General features: G+C 39.6%; 1 protein-coding gene across 1 annotated transcript; it reads right to left on the bottom strand.

Moving 5' to 3' along the window:
- Positions 1–5,735: 5,735 nt before the first annotated feature.
- LOC120436882 (deleted in malignant brain tumors 1 protein-like) lies at positions 5,736–19,686 on the bottom strand. The gene is made up of 13 exons (XM_039607720.1): positions 19,600–19,686; positions 19,242–19,299; positions 19,067–19,108; positions 17,176–17,499; positions 16,443–16,757; positions 15,099–15,401; positions 14,420–14,734; positions 10,892–11,200; positions 10,504–10,791; positions 9,050–9,373; positions 6,913–6,995; positions 6,717–6,827; positions 5,736–6,670 (listed from the first exon to the last, which is right to left on the bottom strand). The coding sequence occupies exons 1-12, from the start codon at positions 19,609–19,611 to the stop codon at positions 6,723–6,725; spliced, it is 2,478 nt and encodes an 825-aa protein (XP_039463654.1). The 5' UTR covers positions 19,612–19,686; the 3' UTR covers positions 5,736–6,670; positions 6,717–6,722.
- Between the last annotated feature and the right edge of the window lie 1,626 nt (positions 19,687–21,312).

Consider the following 21,312-nt stretch of genomic DNA (forward strand, 5'->3'; position numbering starts at 1 on the left):
CATTCCAATGTCATTGCTGTATAACCTGGTAGTGTGTATCAGTGAATCGATGTCTCGTTCACTCTTGGCATACAGCTTGATGTCATCCATGTACAGGAGGTGGCTGACAACCGCTCCGTTTCGTGATCGGTATCCGTAGCCAGTCTTGTTAATGATCTCACTGAGGGGTTCAGGCCTATGCAGAACAGCAGTGGGGACAGAGCATCTCCTTGGTAGATCCGCACTTGATGGTGACTTGTGCTATGGGCTTGGGTTGGCCTCTGGTGTTGTACGCCACATCCCCATTGAGTTCCTGATGAAGGCTCTTAGGGTCCTGTTGATCTTGTACAATTCTAGGCATTCCAGTATCCAGCTGTGGGGCATTGAGTCATAGGCCTTCTTGTAATCAATCCAGGCTGTGCACAGGTTGGTCAGTCTGGTCTTGCAGTCTCGGCTGACTGTTCTGTCTACCAGTAGCTGGTGTTTTGCGCCCTGGTATTCTTGCCAATCCCTTTCTGTGCCCCACTCATGTATTGACCCATGTGCCTGTTCATCTTAGCCGATATGATGCCTGACAGGAGCTTCCATGTAGTACTGAGGCAGGTTATTGGTCAGTAGTTGGATGGGACCGGTCCCTTCTTGGGGTCCTTGGGGATCAGGACCGTCCGACCTTCGGTTAGCCATTCGGGTGTCTCTCGTTAACTAGCAGCTGGTTCATTTGTGCTGCCAGACGCTCGTGGAGTGCAGTCAGCTTCTTCAGCCAGTAGGCGTGAACCATGTCGGGCCCTGGTGCTGTCCAACTCTTCATACTGGAGACCCTTTCTTGGATGTCTGCCACTGTGATGGTTACTGGACCCTGTTCAGGGAGGTCGCTATGGTCTGCCCTCAGATGCACAGGTAGGTATTCAGTTGTGACTGGGGAGGATAGGCAGGCAACAAGCACATAGATACCCCCGAGACACTGGCTGATAAGTAATATATGATATATGGGGCTGAGAGTGGGACATCAGGACTCCAGGTGCCTGAAAACCGCCTGACACTCAGTGGAGCCCCCACTGCAAAGCACAGAGGTGCAAGCCACCAAGGACCAGAACCCCCTAACCATGGCAAAGTAAGTAAGCAAATGCCCATTTCTAGTGAGAGTAACAACCACCCACCCTCAATAATGTTCCACAGGAGCCACACACAAATACTCATTAAGAGAAGTCTCCCTATGAGCAAGTACTTGGCGACAGTGGGAAAGAAAAACTCCATTTTAACAGTAAGAAACCTCCAGCAGAAACAGCAGCATTTGCCAGTTGAGGGTGAAGGGAAGAAATGCTCGGTGGATCATGACAAGCACCCAGGATCCTAGGCCTATTGCAGCATAACTAAGGGAGAATTGAGGGGCACCTGATCCAGTGCTAACTACACGCTTTATCAAAAAGCTTCTGCCTAATTTTAAAGGTAGAGATCGTGTCTGTGTCTGGAATCCAAGCTGGGAGCTGGTTTCACAGAACCACTTCCACACTTCGGCTTCATGTTCATACATAAAACTCAAAGACTGCATGTGTGGGACTGTATCCTAAGGTTTATATTATCCATCCATTCTCTTCCACTTATCCTTTTCCGCTTATCCTGTTCAGGGACAGCCGGGATAGACTCCAGCCTATCCCGGCTGTCTCAGGGCGAGAGGCAGGGTACACCCTGGACAGGTCTCCAGTCTGTCGCAGGGCTAACATTGTCACATAATTACCAGTTTGTATTATTTTTTTTTTTTTTTTTTTTTTGCCTGTCCCATTTGGTTCTTTAGCCGTCAGAATTGTTGTCTGAAGACCAACAAGGACACCAAATGGTTATTCTGCCAAATGGATCATCATGGCATTGCCGTGTTGGTCCATTTGATCAACCTTTGTCGTTATTATTTATTTCATTTTATTTTCAGTTGTTACAGATGGGACAGACATGACTGGGGAATAGTAAAGGGAGAAAGAAAGAGAAGGAGGAAAAGAAAAACAGAAGGGAAAAGGGACAGTGAGAAAGGGCATTTACAAAGACAAAGAGAAAGAGAAAAAAAAAAAATCTCCTGGATCACCTGTTGAGAGAAAAAGAAGAGAAGACAAGCAAGAAAAAAAAACCAAACAAAAACAAAGCAACATACTAAACACAGCACCATCACGTTAATCTAACTAAGTGTGAACAGCAGTAAATACTAAATATTGAAAGTTGTTGTGCAACACGCAGGACAGACAGCGCACAATGTGCTTTGAATTAGCAGCTATGAAAGGTGTAGTTTATGTCTACGAACAGTGAACACCCGTGTGCACACCTGTGTGGATCAACGCGCTTGTATACAAAAGGTTTCCCCAGGTAATGGTCTGCTAGAGGGTGTGGAGGGCCATAGCCCCGTCCCCCAGGGCATGAAGTAGGCATGGAGGAGATCCAGGCTCCAGACATCCAGAGGCCCCAGAGTGCGAGAGCCCAAGGAGTACCACCGGAGGGGCATCCGTGCCACCTTCCTGGGAAGGGCTGAGGAGATCCCCAGACGAGGGGGTCACCCAGTAGCCACGGAGCAGAAGCCAGAGGGGGCTGCAGTCTGTCGCAGGGCTAACATTGTCACATAATTACCAGTTTGTATTATTAAGTGGTAATTATGTGACAGCGCATTTCAGGTCATTTTATTAGTAACGAGAAAGTACTGTAACAAGTAGTGTAATTAATTACTTTCTTCAGTGAATAAGTACATTACTTCTTCAGTGAAGAAGTAACGTACTGCAATACTTTTAAGAAAAATAATGAGTAATGTGTACTTTTCGTGAGCTACGACTACAACACTGTACAGGAGGTACATTAGGAGGTGTTTTTGGGTGGAAATGTGGAGTGAGAAATGTAACTGATTCTATACTATATCAGAATTACTATTGTGTTTGATGCTTAGTATCAGCTGAACAGGAACCCCCAGATTATTGATGCTGGTGATGGTGAACATGAAAACTGAGGACCGTGGTGTCTGTGTGGTGGAGATGGGGAGGAGGTGGGTTGCATGAATGAAAGGGAGAATGATGGAGAGCACAGATTTTAACCACACATAGGGGCAGGGCTGGACTCGGACAAAAAATCGGCCCAGGCATTTTGACTAGAGACCGGCCCACCAGGATAGAGATTGAAAATGTGACGTCATTCAGGGGTAAAACCACAAAGGATTCTGGGAACTTGTGGCAAGAGGTACTAGCGCATGCAGGCTTTCAATTGAACTCAGTTACACAGCGATAAAAAGAAACCCAAAAAATGGCAAGAAGCTGTTGTATTATTAACTGCAATAGCCGGTCGCATGACAGCCACGGGAAGCCGACGGGTAAAGAGATCGTTTTTTTTTATCGGATTACGTCGTTGAAGAGAAGTTTTTTAAGCCATGTTTCCGAAGTAAGAGCCGACGGATGGTCTGGATATACCAAATATAACGTCTCAGAACACTCCAGCTCACATGTTAGTCTGCTCCAAGCATTCCCACAAAGGTCAGTGTTTTGTAGTAGTTAATACGTCATTTTTCTTAACATAATTGGTGATATAGGTTACAAGCAAGTCTGGTGCTGAACAGAAATTGTGGCGCTATGCTCCTTTATTTATTGTGCATAAATAGTGAATTGTCCTGACACAATATTGCGTTTCGCTTCTGTTATTACCACGGTACATTGACAAAAACATATACTTTTATTCACAGGATAAAACAGTTGTTTTGTATCACTAATTGTCCAGTGCCATTACAGCATACAATATTATTGTCACTGCTACATTTCTGTAATGCGTACCAGAAATTATTTCCACTACTAATTAATTACCGTTGAGCTCAAAGGTTATATTAATAAACGGTTAACAAATGTGTATTTATGACGACGATTTGTGAGACTGGTAAACTTACCTTTGTTTGTACGATGGTCTTTGGTTCTACACGGTGCATTTCAAGGTCCTGTACCCATCCGTCGGTAAACTGTACCCGGGCTTGTTGTAGTGACCTGAAGTTACTAAAAGCTTCATGAGTGTATGCACTCACTCCAAGAACCGTATAATTATAAATCTGAGTGTGGTGAAAGTTGGGCAGCACCCTAACGTCTTTTGTCCACTCTGTGTGCTCGTAAGGGTCTGACCCTTTCACTCCTTTGATTTTTTCCTCGTATCTTTTCTTTGCCTTTTCGTTGAGTCTGTCTTTGTACGGACCGGCATTGTTCTCCTTCGTTTTGTACATTCCTTTTTTGTGCGGCAAAGAAAAGCCAAGAAGGTATTGGAACCGGAGAATGAACATTTTGCGGTGCTGCAAATGCTTGCATTTGATGCAGTACTTGTTTTGCCACGAGTTCCCGGAATGCAATGCGCGAAAGTCACGTGATCTGTCAATCACTATAGGAAAAACCATCTAATAAACTTAAACCTACACCATCCTCCCTATTCTGGATTTTAAACAGTACATAGCGGAAACAAAAAGACTGCTTGGTCGAGTTAACCTCCTGAACTATCTACAACACATGGTAGAAACCTTAAATTAAGACCTAGAACACCAGAGGTGAGACATGATGATTAATTAATATTAAAATTAATAAATGACAGATTTAGTGATATTTTCATAAACACCTCCTTTCCTTTTTTTGTTCTCCATTTTCTTTAGTTCGTCTATAAGATTGCTAAACAAGGGGGAGGGTGCATCCGGCCTCCTCAGCTGTAATTGGTCCAGCCCAGAGTCGATCATCACCAATTGGCCAATCCAACACCTTTCATTATATATACCCTTCCTAAAAAAAAAAAAAAAAATCCACCGGCCCATAATAACAAAAAAGGAAGGCAGGCAAGAAGATGTTTGGATTAGAGTAACGATGCCAGTGCTGAGACTAACAGTGGGAAAAAGTGATAGCGATGTAAAACACAGAAATGCAGCCTAATACTTAAGAAAGCAGGCAGATGAGTGTTTACAGAGCTTTCTTACTGAACTTATGCATAAGCTTGATTTATTATTGTCCATTTATACCGTATATATGCAGCGGGGCAGCACAGTCACTGTAACAAGACACTTCTTCAGATTAACGATCCTCGATAATTTAGCTCAAGAAATCTTTTGATCAAAGTCAAACATCACAAAACCACAACATTTCGGTTTATTAGCCTTTCATACCCTTATCTCTCTCTCACTGACTTCCTGTGTCTCTGCTGTCAGCTCTGTTCTCACACTCGATATATTTTAAGTTCTAAGCTTCATGAATGTGACACAGCTTTATATTCAGGTATATTTAACAGCACATTTTCTTTTCAGTAAATATTCATACAAAAAAGTCATAAAATGACATAATCTCTTTTCTCATATTTTTCTTTTTTCATGTTGGTTTTTGAAGGCTAAACTGCTTTTTGTGTAACACTAACATCTATCTGAAGGAAGAACATATACATCTGATAATCTGTGTGAGATCACCTAACTTACAGCAGATGACTGAGAGCAAGAGTGGTTCAGTCGGGTGGGGTCTGCTGCAATTACAGTGAAACTTGCTGACATTTCACACTCCAACCTTGAGGCTTTTATCACTCACAGTTTGAGCCTTCGTACTTCATGCTGTTTATGCCTTACAAAAAAAAGGTGTTAAAACCACTCTGACCATCACTCCATCTTCCCTCCTCCATTCTGTATTAATATGTGGGGTGAAGTGTTAGGGGATCTCATGTTAACCAGGGCATAAGGTCCCCAGTCACACTAGTGTAGTTGAAATGAGTTTTTGAGAACAGTAAATAATGAATGATTTTTGAAAGCAAAAATAATCTTTTAATGAAAACAAAGTGTCAAAAATATAACTCACAAACAGGACATGAAGAACAGTCCTTGATGACAGGTTTATCAGGTGAATGTTAATACAGAGAGATATAGCTTTAGAGCGAAGTGCAAAGATTTCAGAATACAGAAAATATCAGCTAAAAGCTAATTCATATTGACTAATAAATTTACTGCAGTTATTTTGTTGTTCTGAATTTTATTTTTGTAAAGCAGTAGCAGTTATAAGATACCCTTATCTCGATCACACTGACTTCCTGTGTCTCTGCTGGCAGCTCTGTTTTCACACTTTATACATTAAATGTTGTGAGCTACATGAATATGAGACAAATTTTTATTCAGTTCCAAGTTACAGAATGAAGAATTTGTTTCCAGTAGATCTTCATACAAGACCATCATTTTCTTTGTAGGCATTGTTTTAATGTGCTTTTTCTATGTAGTCATCTCAACTGTTTATTATCTATAATGTCTTTGTCAATAATGTCAATCTTGCAATCAAACTTCAAAGAACATGAAAAATAGATGTCTCTGCTTCCATTTTACCTTAAGCAGTTCTCAAAATAGAGATTTGACACATAGTAACATCAGTGCTTACAGTGCAACTTCTAGTTTTAGGGTTTTTTAGGGTATATATGTAAAAGGAAATCATACAGTATATACATGAGTCTTAACATGCCTCAAGATTCCACAAATTTATATAAGAAACACACATTTGCATCATGTTTTTTACATTGTTTTCACTCTATTCTTCACCTTGTTGTGTGCTCATAGTTGAACCTTGTCACAAAGAGCAAAGTCAGCAGTTCTTCTTCTTTTCCTATTGTATTTATTTATCAACCTGTGAGAAATAATATTTGGGTGAAAGCCTCTCCACCTGTGTGTGTGTGTGTGTGTGTGTGTGTGTGTGTGTGTGTGTGTGTGTGTGTGTGTGTGTGTGTGTGTGTGTGTGTGTAAGAGTCTATTCTATCTCTTCTGCTGCTTCCTCCTCAGCATGAACTTCTTCAGCTCTGGAAACATCCGTCTCAGCGTTCTCTTTTTTGGCTGGTTTCTGCTTTTTGGAGACCTGGAGAGACGGTACACAATCCATGTTACTATTCTTACACAGCTGCTACTTGGTTTAATACATGCTTTTATTTTCTCTGATGTACCTTATAGTAGAAATGAAGGGCAATGTTCTCCAAAAGCAGTATCAGTGGCAGGAAAACATATCTCAGAAATGGAGTTCTTGAATCTGTAGACAGAGATCTGTATCATCAGTATATCATCAGTGAGAGTGAGGTTTTAAAAGCCTTAGAGAGAGAGAGAGAGAGAGAAATTATATATATAAAAAACACTCCATGTAAATCGTGCTATTTAACATAAAATAAATATTAAATGATGGGCTACCAGTGAGTGGCATATAAAATTCTACCCACCCATACCCCCATCACACTTAAATGTCCCAGACACAATGTGGTGGCCACATTGCATCACTGACTGAACAGTAGCTGCTAATGAACTACCTACAAATAGGCTTGGAAATCTTTAGACAGCCATTAGATAGGTATTTTAGGTGTTTAGCTTCAGATTTGATGAGAGATGATGAGATAGCCTTTATTTGTCAGTTGCAGGTCTTTTGCCCGCAACCGAGATGACAGACCTTGCCGACCGTACATACAATACACAAACATCACATTGGGGAGACAGGTCAGGCTAGGTAGCGAGGAAAAAACATCGAAATGTGTAACACAAAAGGATAATACAGGAATGCACAGATATCAACACACCGTTGCACAATAAACACAGACAAGCAACATGGGAAAGAGTTCCAGTGTGAACATCTGATCTGGGACCGCTGCAATCTTCGACTGCGCCTCCAACTGACCCGATGTCCACATCAGAGGGAGGTAAGCGTTGGAGGTGGCGTTGGATCCGGGTAGGGAGGGTGATGCGTCGGGTGAGTGCTTATCAGTATCAGTATATGTATGTGTGTGCGTGTCCAGAGTTCAGCTGAGACAGTGTCCTTCGCCCTGCCAGGCTAAGTAAACAGTCTTCCAGCCAACCCAGGTGGCCTTGCATGGAATGGGAAGGAACAGACTAAACACAGTCGTTATCAGGGTGTTTTGTTCAGCTCCAGCCTTGCAGCTGGCGCCAAAGGGGTATCCGCATAAGTGATGTTATATTTTTACTTTAGTGCGAACAGCTCATATGAATTTCAAAGCAGTTCTACAGTCCAACACTGGTCTCTCAATCTCCCGTTGGAGAGCCGCGAGCTTCGCCATACTTGCGTTCTGTGATGTTGTCACTTCTTGTGCTCAAGGAGCCAATGTCTGAGAACTCACGGCAGTGTGCCTCCCCGAGATGTCATCCAATTTTGCGCCCAGAGATGTTATTCCGGGCTAGCCCTTCCAAGATGTATCCAGTCTGCAGTCAGAGATCTTATTCTGAGTATTCACAGCAGCCGTAGCCTCTCCAAGATCTTATCCGTGCTGACTCAATGATCCCATTTTGAGAAACTCACGCCTCTCCCATCATTCCAATCCCAGCGGGCAGCCTTGTGGGGGTTTGAACAGCCGGTTCCGCTTTCTTAATTCTTCGATAAGTCAGGGCCAAGCCAGCTCCGATCAGCCAGAACCCTGTTACCATGGTTCCGAATAGGTAGATATCTTCACCACTCAGGCTCACCCAAGCCCAGACTTCTCGTTGAGAAAGGGGTGTCAATTGCATTCAGAGACCAGTTGATCCAATCCATAATTCCTCTTTTAGGTTTTAGAGAACAGACTGTGAGAGAATGTTCCAGGGAAAATACAAAGAAAAGCATGAGACTAGACAAGGACATAAGCAGGGAAGATAAGGGAGAGGAGAAAAAGTGCGTCCGCCTCCTCCGAGAGCCAAAGAAGAAAAAAAAAAAAAAAAGACTGAGGGTCTTAAAGCATCTTAAAGTGAGACTGTCAGCTTGACTTTAAAGGACTGGAAAATAAAACATTTATTAGATGTATTTGCCAGTTTATACCCACAATTTGTCAGGTTCTCAGCAGGGGTTATTTCTTTGTTCATCAGCCGCTCATAACAATTGGCATGGTTATGTTTGAGTTCAATCATGTACTCACAAAAAATACAATCAAAAAATAGAAGAGGAATAAATTTTATTTGTATTCCAGATACTTTCTTTATTCTTTACTGCATTATTGGAGTGATGTTTAAAAAAATCCATGTCAATATGTTGCAGTGAATCTAGTGATCTATGTCATTCATTTACTGCCATTAAACAGCAAATAGAAATGTTGAGTTCATCTGTCTACTTACATATCACAAAGGCACGAATCCACCGAGCCTCTTGAGCAGTGATTTTCCTTGATGGCAGCGTTATCTCATACACACAGCTGTAGTCGGCATCATGTTCAAAGTCAGCTACAGGAAAACTCAAGTAGGCTGAGTTGTTGACAGATGTCATGTTGTATTTCATATTAGAGCGAGAGAAGATGAGAAAGAAAACAGCTCCAGGATAGTGTACACTAGTTGTGCAGGTGAAGTTGAAGCTGTAACCCTTGATGATTTCTGCACCTTCAGGAACCTTGACCACTCCTCCATTTGGAGACATCACAGAGATCCTGGGCCACTCCAGTGACACTGAGAACAAAAGAAACAACAAATACAAGAAAACAAGAAACTATAGTGAAAAAGAGGCACCAACTAATGGCAGAAAATCTTTATACCACTGATTTAATGTCATAGCTTTCAGCCTGTGAGGGTGGCACTGGAGGAAAAAGAGGGAGTGAGGTTGGGGAAGGACTTGCATATTTCAGCAAGACAATACTGTTCCCGTTAGAGGAGTCCGGGAGCTGACTCCCTGCAGTCCAGTCCTTTTCCAAAAGTCAAGCAGTTGATCTCCTCAGTTCACAGATATTTACAGGCTGTCTGTTACAGCTCTAACACACCTGTGTTGTGTGACCTTTGCTCTCTCCAGGACCCAGGTGCTGCTCGTTGTCTTTTCCCTCCCTTTGGATAGACAAATTTGTGTTGTGGTTTTCCTTTCTTGTTTTGATATTGATATAACAGCACTGGGGTCTCTTTGTGTTAAGAATAAAGTCTATGATTTTACCATTTCTGCATTGTTTCATTTCTTTCTTTCTCTCCAGGCTTTATTCATTGTTGCTCCCCATACACTCACCTAGACTTTCATCTCGGGGACGTAACACTGTTAAAAGGTGAGGGGATGCTACACAGTGGTAAACATGACCCAGATTTTAGGATGTAAAAATGAAAACTATTTTTCTTATTTTCTTAATTTTCTTACAATTGTATATTTTCTCAGGTTAAACACTCTTTCAGTGTTCAATTGGAAATATAATATTGGTTTATGAAATTTGCAAATCATTGCATTCTGTTTTTAGTTTGATTTTACACAGCAGCTCAACAATGGAAATGTGTTGTACTTGTTTCTCCATAGCTATTGTCTATTACAGCTCACTCAGGAAAACTCCTGCATAGATGAATATTTTCATGGTTTGCAGATAATATAGTCACATGAATATGATTAAGATCATGTCAATTTTTATTTATTGGTCACAGTATACATTGGCATGCAATGAAATTTAGTTCATGCCCTCAAAGAGATAATTGGGAAGTGAGTGTTGCTGGTATTTCTTATCTTAATGGATGTGATGTCATACTAATGACTTGTAGTGGGTGTAACAAGTACACAGTATTGGTCCTGTCACTTTATCACTGTAATATAAACAATGGTACATTTTTCTTACCAATAACAGAGAGGTTAGCAGAGTCACTTGTGGAGATGCTGGAGTCGTGTGAATATTCACACTGGTACAATCCATCCTTGTCAAAATCTACATTGAGGATCTTGAATGTAGCAGAGTTGGTAGTTGATGGCTTTGTCTGACTGAATGAGCCTGAAATCTGCTTCAGAGTAAATTCTCCTTGTAGATGCTGTTGGCTTTGAGGTGATATTGAACAAGTTATGTTGAGATCACTTCTCCACTTAACTTTATTAGCAGGATTCATGAAGATTCTGGGCTTTGGGAAGATCACTGAGGAAATAGCAGTCACATAGAGAGGATTCAATGAAAACTGGTAAAACATTTAGCTTATTATCTTAATAATATAATAAGAAACAGTTTAATTTCTCACCTGAGCAGACAACACCAGCATCCTTACTGTGTGTACAGTCATGTGTCCCAAATCCTCTGTGCTGACACTCAGTCAGAGATCTCTCACTTCCTGAACAGGACACATCATCAAGCCAGATGGATCCACTTCCCTCACCAAAGCGGGCTGATGCAGCAGCACTCTGTGCCGTTCCACAGCCCAACTCTCTGCAAACCACCTCAGCATCATTTATGTCCCAGTTATCATGACAGACTGTTCCCCAGGTGTTGTTGTAAAAGATTTCGACTCTTCCAGAGCACAAAGTGCTTCCAGATAATCTGACTGGCACACCTAGGCACAGTGAACATAATATAAAACAAAAACTTTTTTTATGGAATGAGTGTTATTCAGGGTGGAATTAGTTCATGAATACACTCATTTGCTCACTCTGCATGCTGAGCTGCTCACTGATCATAAAAAAACTACTAATTTTTTTTTTATGTACTTCAGTGTTGAATGTTATCATAAGATGTTCCAATCAGATAAAATATTATTGTTTTGACAGTTCACACTCATGATGTTGCTGCTTTCCAGCAGTTTGTTTGCCAGATATTTTTCATGGTCCTGGATCTTCGTCCCAGTGTTTTGAGTTGCGATCACGTATTCTTAGTTAAGAGTAGGGATGGGTACCGGTTTCCGGTGCCATGATGGCACCTGTTCTGACATAAACGGTAGTAACCAGACCGAAAAGCAGCGCACATTTCAGTGCTTTATTTCGGTGCTTTTTTTTTTCTTGAGATGTCATACACTTTGGATTCTAGCCAATCATTTTACCTTTACAAGGATAGTAGGCGGGCCCAGGTACGTACGTTCTTTTAGAGCAGAGCTACAGATTAAAAATGCCCAAGGCGAAGCGGTCAAAAGTCTGGCTGTACTTCACAGCAAAAGATGCAAACTCAGCAGCCTGCAACAAGTGCTTTAAGCCCCACGCCCCCGGTACCGCGAGCAAAAAGGAGGAGATCACGTTTAATCGGTTATAACCAGTGTTGGTCAAGTTACTTGAAAAAAGTAATCAGTAACTAATTACTGATTACTTCCCCTAAAAAGTAATCCCATTACTTTACTGATTACTTATTTTCAAAAGTAATTAATTACTTAGTTACTTAGTTACTTAGTTACTTTTTAAAAACACAATTTACAACCTGAATAGGTGATAAAGCGATAGATCTTTCAGCCCAATTCTACTTTTTCTGCATAATTCATCATACAAAATGTAATCAAATGGAACAGTCTCTTTTTAAAACTTGTTTTATTAGTTTTAATCTTTTAACTTTATGCATCAAGCAAAAATTTAATTATATGCAACATTCTCTGACTGGAAGAAATTTAAACATTTAAACCTACTTTCTGCACATTCCAGCACATAAAATAAAATATGTTTTTGTGTTTACACTCACTCTTTCAAATAGATGCAAGTAAAACACAGCAGAAAATAAATAAAATCAAAGACTAGCGGTCCTGTTGCTCTATTTTCACCTGTAAAGCAGGACTGGGGTAGGCGGAGGTTTACCCTGGTGCAGGTGTGCCGCAGCGCTCAGTGGAAGAATGTCACATTACGTCGTAGCACTCGGTGCTTGCCTGGAAGTTTAGGGGTTTAAAAAGAAGTTTTCTTCCCACGCAGTGAACAGTGGACACTAATGTTTTTGTCACTTTTTATGGAATCAAACTCAAAGTAAGGTCAGTACTTCCACGCTTTAAACGCTGCATGCTCATACTCTCTCCCGCACTCCATATATTATCCATTGTTGATCTGCACACAGCTGTTGCCACGAACGTCACACTCGCTTACGTCACTGTCATGAGACATTCTCGCAAAAAAATCACGGTTTTAGTAACGCAGTAACGCAGCGTTCCTACGTGAAAGTAACGGTAATCTAATTACTGTTTTTGCAACAGTAATCCCTTACATTACTCGTTACTTGAAAAAAGTAATCAGATTTCAGTAACGCGCCCATCTCTGGTTATAACACGGGGTGAGAAATATTCTGTGGTATCCACAGAAACCTCTGAATCTCAGCTAAAATGTCATATAAACCATTTCTACAACCACCAAACTCAACGAAAACAAGCCATGATTAAACGAGAAGTTATGTAAATGCGCACAAGTCCGCTAAACAAACAAGGCGAACCAGAAATTCTCCAGACTTCATGTAACCGGCTAAAGATAGGCTGGTTATCTTCCAGAGCTATCACCAATTCCAAACACCAAGTTTCACCACACTCTGACCAAAATTCACTGAATGAGCGGCAAAAGAAGACCACAAAAACACACAGCGGCGCAAATGCGCTAAGACAGAAATTGGCTTACCGTCCAGATTTCCTCCGTTATTTTCGCTGGTACCCGGTAGCCATGTGATTATCAGCAGTTACCACGCCTACCTAGTGGCATCAGAGTCGTTTTCCGTCAACAATCTCCATTTTAGACCCACCTATAGACACGTGACTGGACAGACGTCACATGCAGTAAATTTGGACACACGTGGGTTTTGGCATTACAACGTCTGATTGGTTGATGTAACGTGAACGTGGCATCGTTACTGTGACTCTATTGGCTCAAACAATTAAAAAGAGGTGTCAATCATGCAAATTGACCAAAAGAAACCAAAGTTACAGCCCCTCAGAGTTTAAAGGGCCAGAGGCCAATTAAGCACTCCATGGCAGAAAAGGCCCATTACCATGTAAATGTGTGGTTAATTCTTCAAAAACGCATTTATACAAAAAAAGCATTTTTAGGCATGTTAATAAAATTAATTAATGACTGCTCTTAAATACCTAAAAAAAAATCAACTGGCATGGTGTCCAATTGTGTGCAAGAATGGGACATTTTTGTACAACGTCTGGATATTCATGTATTGACAGCGCCGTAATTTTTAACTGTTTCACTTTAAAAACATAAATCTTTGCACAGATGATGTTTATATGTTGTTACAGGTCTTATCATTGTGCAGAAAAAAAGAGACTGCTAAAAATAAAAACATGAGAGGTTTTTGGACGAAGTTTGTGTTCTCCATTCTTTACGCACTGGTTCGAGCACCGTTTAAGCACCGGCACCGTTTCAAAAGTACCGATTTGGCACCGGTATCGGATAAAACCTAAACGATACCCATCCCTAGTTAAGAGTATTCTTAGCTTTGTATTCTTGTTTTGTTTTGTTTTTATTTACAAAGGAAAAAACAAAAAGAAATTCAGAATTGCAACTTGGAAGCAAAGCAAATTCACTTGGTACAAAAGTTGGACTGCTACATCATAAGTGTCACAGGAAAAGCTTTAAGTTTACTGAAGGAAGTTTTCTTTTTGCTTAGCAAAAAAATGGGAGAAACCCGCGCAAGATTTTGACAAAGAAAAATGTGATGAAGCTACTTTTCTGCTAAACATGTCAGAAACATTTAAATATATCTCTTCACACAAATGCAGTATGAGACACACACCATAAGATGATGAAATGATTGTAATACTGTAAAAATTTTCTAATATGTTGATCATGCCTTTATAATGATTATTTCTTTTTACCTGAACAGATGACACCAGCATCCTTACTGTGTGTACAGCTGTGTCTCCCAAATTCTCTGTGCTGACACTCAGTCAGAGATCTCTCACTTCCTGAACAGGACACGTCATCCAGCCAGATTTCTCCTGTTCCTTCACCAAAGTGAGCTGATCGAGTGGCATTCAGGGCTGTTCCACAGTTTAACTCTCTGCAGACCACCTCAGCATCATTTATGTCCCAGTTATGATCACAGACTGTTCCCCAGGTTTTATTGTAGGCAATTTCGACTCTTCCAGAGCATTGAGTGGACCCAGAACCAGCTAATCTGATGGCTACACCTGAACACATAGAATATGCCTTTTAAATAAAAACTGTCATGTTTATTGCTGGTTTAGGGCAGCAGCTAATTGACAATCTTTGTTAGTCATTTCTGTACAAGATTTAATCATCTGAAGTTCACTCAGACTCAAAGTTGGAGATACAACTGACAAGACCCACATTTTCGTTTCACCAGGATGATGAACAACATATTTCTCTGTGGATTACAGCTGCAGAGCATTTCATTGCTGAATATGACACAATATACTTAGTATAAGAACTCAATTCCACTGCTTACCTATAAGTTTGGCACAAAACACACATTGACACATCTAAACTGAGTGGCTGATAAAACAACATGTGAAGAACTAATGAGAGCTGTACCTGAGCATATGACACCAGCATCTTTATGGTGTCTACAGCTGCTCCTCAAGTCTCCAAGCTGACACTGGGTTATAGATCTTTCATTTCCCAAACAGGCCACATCATCAAACCAGATTGGTCCACTTCCTTCACCAAAATGAGCCTCTTTAGGAGCTGCCAGTGCCGTCCCATAGACTAACTGTCTGCAGACCACCTGAGCATCATTTATGTCCCAGCCATCATCGCAGACTGTTCCCCAGCTGTTCTTGTGATAGATTTCAACTCTTCCAGAGGATGGGGACTGAGATCCAGCTAATCTGATTCCTAAACAAAAAAAATATACTTGATTATGATTGTAAAGTTTAGTGTTATTTAATGAAGGCAATGGTTTTACCATCTGTCAGATACATTTATCAAAGAAAATCCAGTAATATGAAGTTCAACAGTACAGAAAATCGCAATAGTAACACAATAGCTACACAAGCTCAAGAGAGTATCCAAATGCAACATAGGTGAAATACCAAAAAGTGAGAAGTTTTTGGCTGTTGCAAAAATCCAAAAGAGAATACAAAAACAAATAAACTAAACCAAAACAACAATAAAAACAAATTACACTGGGAGAACACAGTCAAACCAAGGAAAAGACAGCACTATATATAAACACACACACATGTTATTGAGAATGAAATGCAGTTATCAAAGACAGATTAACACAGGCAAACAATTCCAAAGCACATCACAAGGTTAATGTAACCTTCAAAGTAAAACAGAAAACAGGAAGTAAAAAAAGAAGAAGCAATTAGCACTAAACATATTGATAAGTCATGTTGCAGGTGGCAAGTGACAATTCAAAGCTTCACTTTGGCTGTTAGCAGTGGTTCATGGTCAAAGTTTTTCATTTTACTTGAATCTCTCCCTTCCTAATTATGTACTTCCATCTACTTTTTATTTTGATATTATTGGGATTTTTTGTGCTTGTTAATCAGACATTCCTCTCTGTCACTTCCTCACTCTGTTGTTGGGACGGCTGCTTGTTACTAGTTGTTGCTGGTACTACTGTTGACGTTGCAGCAGCAGCCCTGACAGTTAACATGTCTGTCAATTTGACACATTTTACTGCATCTGTTTCTTTTTTCTCTTTCTCGCGTAACTGTTCAGATCCACCGTTTCACCTTCTTTGTCCATCATCAACTACATCTGCCACACTAAACTCTGTTCTACAAAGTGCATGACAACACAGGGGGAGTAGGGGAGGGGCTGGTTGCTGGTTGGTTAATGAAAATTAAATAATGGGCTACTGTTAGTGGTTGTAAGGTGCACAGTGGCCTTTAAGTCGTATTTTACATGATCCAAAGCACATGTCACCTGAACAGATGACACCAGCATCCTGATGATGTCCACAGTTGTGCGTCCCAAATCCTCTGTGCTGACACTCAGTTAGAGAACTTTCACTTCCTGAACAGGCCACATTATCAAGCAGGATGTCTCCTGTTCCTTCACCAAATTGAGCTGATCGAGTGGCTTTCAGTGCCGGTCCACAGTCTAACTGTCTGCAGACCACCTCAGCATCATTTATGTCCCAGCCATTATCACAGACTGTTCCCCAACGTTTTTTATAGTAGTATTCAACTCTTCCAGAGCACTGAGTGGACCCAGAACCAGCTAATCTGATGGGCACACCTAAACACAGAAAACAAATAACCTATTTAATTTTAAATAGAGCATATAGTATATTTTGAGTTTTGATTACTTGTTAATGATGGTAATAATGATGGTAGTTTCATTAGACTCATTTGTGTTTCAATTAGATAACCTTTACAAACACAGTTAATGACACAAATGAAAAAAATCCACATAATCCCACTGTAGTGAGACACTGGCAGCTTTAAAGTGTGATGTTTGCACATGTTTCTCCTTGTATTACACCTACATTCATACCGAACCATATAATTGCTCATTACTGCACATTGAGCTCACGTATGAGCTCAGGTTGATCACTCACCCTGAATTTTAACACAAAATTTACACCAACAACAAACAACACTTCTAGATGGTAAAAATAATAAGATGGTGATGAATAATCCTGAATTTATCTCACCTGAACAGATGACACCAGCATCCCAATAATGTCCACAGCTGTGTGTCCCAAATCCTCTGTGCTTACACTCAGTTAGAGAACTTTCCGTTCCTGAACAGGACACATCAGTTAACCAGATTTGTCCTGTTTCTTGTCCAAAGAAGAGCTGCTGAGTGGCATTCACTGCCGGTCCACAATCTAACTGACTGCAGACCACCTCAGCATCATTTATGCCCCATCCATAATCACAGACCATTCCCCAGCTGTTGTTGTGATAGATTTCAACTCTTCCAGAGCAACGAGTTGACTCAGACTCAAGTGGGTTGACTAATCTTATTTGAACATCTAACAAGAGAAAGAGATAATTATATAATATAATTATTAGTTTTTGATTACTTAAAATCAAAGAAGTAATAATGTTGCTGAAAGCAAAAACAGTAAAAAAACAAACAAACCCGACTTAAATTAAGGAAATGCAGTGAGGAAATGGAAAATTGTATTCCCCGTCGTTGTTTTTTTTAAAGCTTCCTGTGTCTTCTTAAATTTCTTTGAAAATATGACAACATTTTTTCTTTTAAAATTCTTGAATTCAGATGGTTTTAAAGAAGTTGTTCTTGGTTGTTTACTTTTTTCTGTAAATCTCTTTTTCCATTTATTTTAACTATTAAAATATGAAATAATAATGTAGGAACACTTTTTAAACATTATATTTGTTTTTTCCACCATTAGAATTTTCAATAAAAATTGGTTTAAAATATATTCTGCTTTGTTAGACATTAGTAAAGCAATGATGATGATGATGAAGCCTTTATTTGTCACTTGCAGTTGACTGCAGCAAAACTGGACCTCTTCCAACCATACATACAATACACAAACAACACATTGGGGAGACAGTTCAGAATCAGTAGCTGCTCCCCAGAATCCACCAAGGCCAGGGAGCCCAGGCCCATCCGGACCGAGGCCCATCCGGACCGAGGCCCACAGCACCGGTCCAGTGTTCTGACAAAACGTCCTACTTTGGCAAAATGTCCTACCGTAAGTAGTTTATGCACATTTCTGCTGTCACAGAGTAATTCCAGCACAAATTGAAGTAGGTATGACGGTTTGCCACTTAACTTTGCCCATCAGAGTATGCTTGTAGCTCACATTCATAAAGCCAGGATGGTTTGCCACTTCATTTTACCCGTTAAAGTATGCTTATAGCTCACATTCACAAAGGTAGCATGGTTTGGCACGTAATTTTACCCGTCAGAGTATGTTTCTAGGTCTTATTAACAAACGTAAGATGATTTGCCACTGAATTCAAGCTGTAAAATTATGCTTCTAGCTCATATTCACAAAGGTAGGATGGTTCGCCACTTAATTTCGTGTTGTGCGCATGCGTAGAAACAACGGGTAGGATGGTTCCCAGAACATCGGCAAACCATGCAGAGCCTGGGGCAGACCACCCAACCCTGCCCACAGAGGAAACTACACCCACCCCATCATCCAATCATCTACAGACTACATACGACAATAGACACCCAGGTTGAGTTTCTTTAATTTACAGTGGTGATCAGTGGTATGATCAGTCCCAACCTTAACCAGTTTGATGCCCTACACAACAGTATGTTAAACTGACTATTCATGGATATAACATTTTAAAAACAGGGGGAAAGGCATGAACATTTCTTTAATTATGAAAAAGCTCAGTGTGGTGCTTTAAGCTATGCCCACATCCAAGTACAGTTTTTTCTTAACAGCTACCTTTCTGTTATTCTCTGTTGAATTAACAAATAGTAGGTACATTTTTCTTCTTAAATGATCATATTGTATTCATTCATTTTACACTATTCATATTATGTAGATACTACTTAGAGAAAATCTTTGCATGTGAAACAACAGAAAACTTCTAATGGTAAAAGAGACTGACCTGTAGCAGCTGAAGATGCAGACAAATAAGAGACTGTAGCGACTGTAAAAAAGACTAAAATAATTAGTTTTTCTTCTTCGGATACATTAAATAACAGAACATCGTTAAGAAACTTAAATTAACTGTTAGTATACCAAAGAGAGAAAATAATAAAATGATATAAAATGCACCTCACCAATGGCCAAATAGAAGACGCTACTCTGTGTCCACATGGCTGAGCGACAAAATGTTTTCTGTGTAAAATGATGCGTGGCAGACAACTGAAGTTAAATCTGTGGTCTATGCAAATGCTTCAGACTGTACTGGTTTTCCCTTGAAACATCTGTTCATTTCTAGTATTTTTTAAAAGTAAAAATTAAAAAGAACAACTAAATCAAATCTGGCAAGACATCTAACAAAGCAGGAGAAGAAAGTAAAAACTTTTTTTATTTCATACAGTTTGGCACCTACATGAAATAAAAGAAATAAGTATGTGCGGCACTAGATCGAGTTGAACACCCGAATCTAAATGAAGTTAATTAAATGTTACAGACAGGTGCTACCATCTTTGGTGCTTCTTTTCTTCCAGTTTTATTCTTCAAGCGATCACACAGAAAAAAAATCGTATTTAAAATTTAATTTTGTGGTCAGCCAGATGGAATAAAAATGCATTGATATTCTTACCAGTTCTGCATTCACAAGAGTTAGAAAGCTGAAGTGAAGGCTACTCCTTGATACTTGCAGTTTGTTGCAGCCGTTCGAAGGCTGCAGGAATTTGTTCCGCCTACAGACTCAAACAGTTCTGATAGCGCAAAAAGCTAAACCACAGTTACTCAGATTAACACATCGATATTTGTGCTACACTGTTAAAAAAATGACTGCTGAAAGCTTCTTTCTGTTCTTGTTTTTGTCCTCCTGATGAAGATAAAGCAAGAAATTATCTTTTCTCAACAATATTTTCACATAAAAAAATCTTATGAATATAATCTACGAAGAAGGCGTTTGGATCATTGGAAAGCATGAGCAACAAACATGATGACCACAGACCATTTAACATATCTAAAAGTGCAGCACAAGGTCTCTGTCTGCCAAGACTAGTGCAAAGAAATCCAAAGACTCACAGCAGAAATTACATCAACAGAGAGAAAGAGATATGCTATGGGGGTAAAGCACATGAAGAGGAATGAAACACTTTACACGCCAACCTCAAAGTTTTTAACCACTGACAGATTTCTTTAAGTGGTAGATACAAAAACCACTAAATGTTGCAACACTGCTGATGCATTGCATCAAACCTTACACCAGAAAGCCAAATGTACAATTACGGCACAATTATATTTTGCCCAGATTTATTATTTTTTAACTTATCTGGCAAGTTATTAGTAAGGAAAGAAAGCTGTGCATATTTCTGCTTTTTATTTCATGTGAGGAAAACCACAGACTGAAACTCATCAACTCGTCAGTTTATTTCTGATGCTGTCAGTCGAAGTACATGTACCTCTCATTCAGTGATAATTTATATAAACCTGAACTGTTAAAAAAAATAGAAAAATAATGAGGAGAACATAATATTCACTGGGACACCAGAGAAATACTGTAAATTAACAGAAACTTACCATTATGAAAAATACTATTTTTTATTAAGAGCTTGTGTATACGTGCAGATTTTGTTTGTAAGTTCAAGAATTTACATTTGTAAAAACAATGAAAATATGGTTGAACACTGTTATATTACAAGTAATCAGACTTCACTGTTGACAAATCTTTAGTCCATGATTAATGTAATAAAATGATATATAATCCATGAAAAGTCACAGTACTGTTGTTACACTATTAACAGGATTTATAATTATTTCTACTCTACATTTTTGATTATATCAAGTGTAAACGGGTTTTTACATGTATTCTGACAAAGTAAAAGGGGTTTATTCTTTAGGAAGAATCCAGAAAATGTTACTGTAATAACAAAATATTGTTAATTACAACTCTTATCAAGTACATACTCAGTGATCAGGTATGGTTATTTAACATCAATTTCTGTTAATAGAACACAAAAGAAAACTTTTAACAGTTTACTATAAAAAATAAAAGAATTCTGTTCGAAATGACTTTTACTGAGCCTTACTTAGAAACAAAAAAATCAAACCATGTAGCAATTAAGCCAAGGATACACTAAATTTAGAATCATACTAAATATAACACGTTTGGATACTTGTAAACAGTAATGTTTCAATCCAGGTGCAGTTGACAATAGGCACAGTTCAAGT

This window comes from Oreochromis aureus, unplaced genomic scaffold (assembly GCF_013358895.1).
Source record: "Oreochromis aureus strain Israel breed Guangdong unplaced genomic scaffold, ZZ_aureus HiC_scaffold_32, whole genome shotgun sequence".
Classification (NCBI taxonomy): Eukaryota; Metazoa; Chordata; class Actinopteri; order Cichliformes; family Cichlidae; genus Oreochromis; species Oreochromis aureus.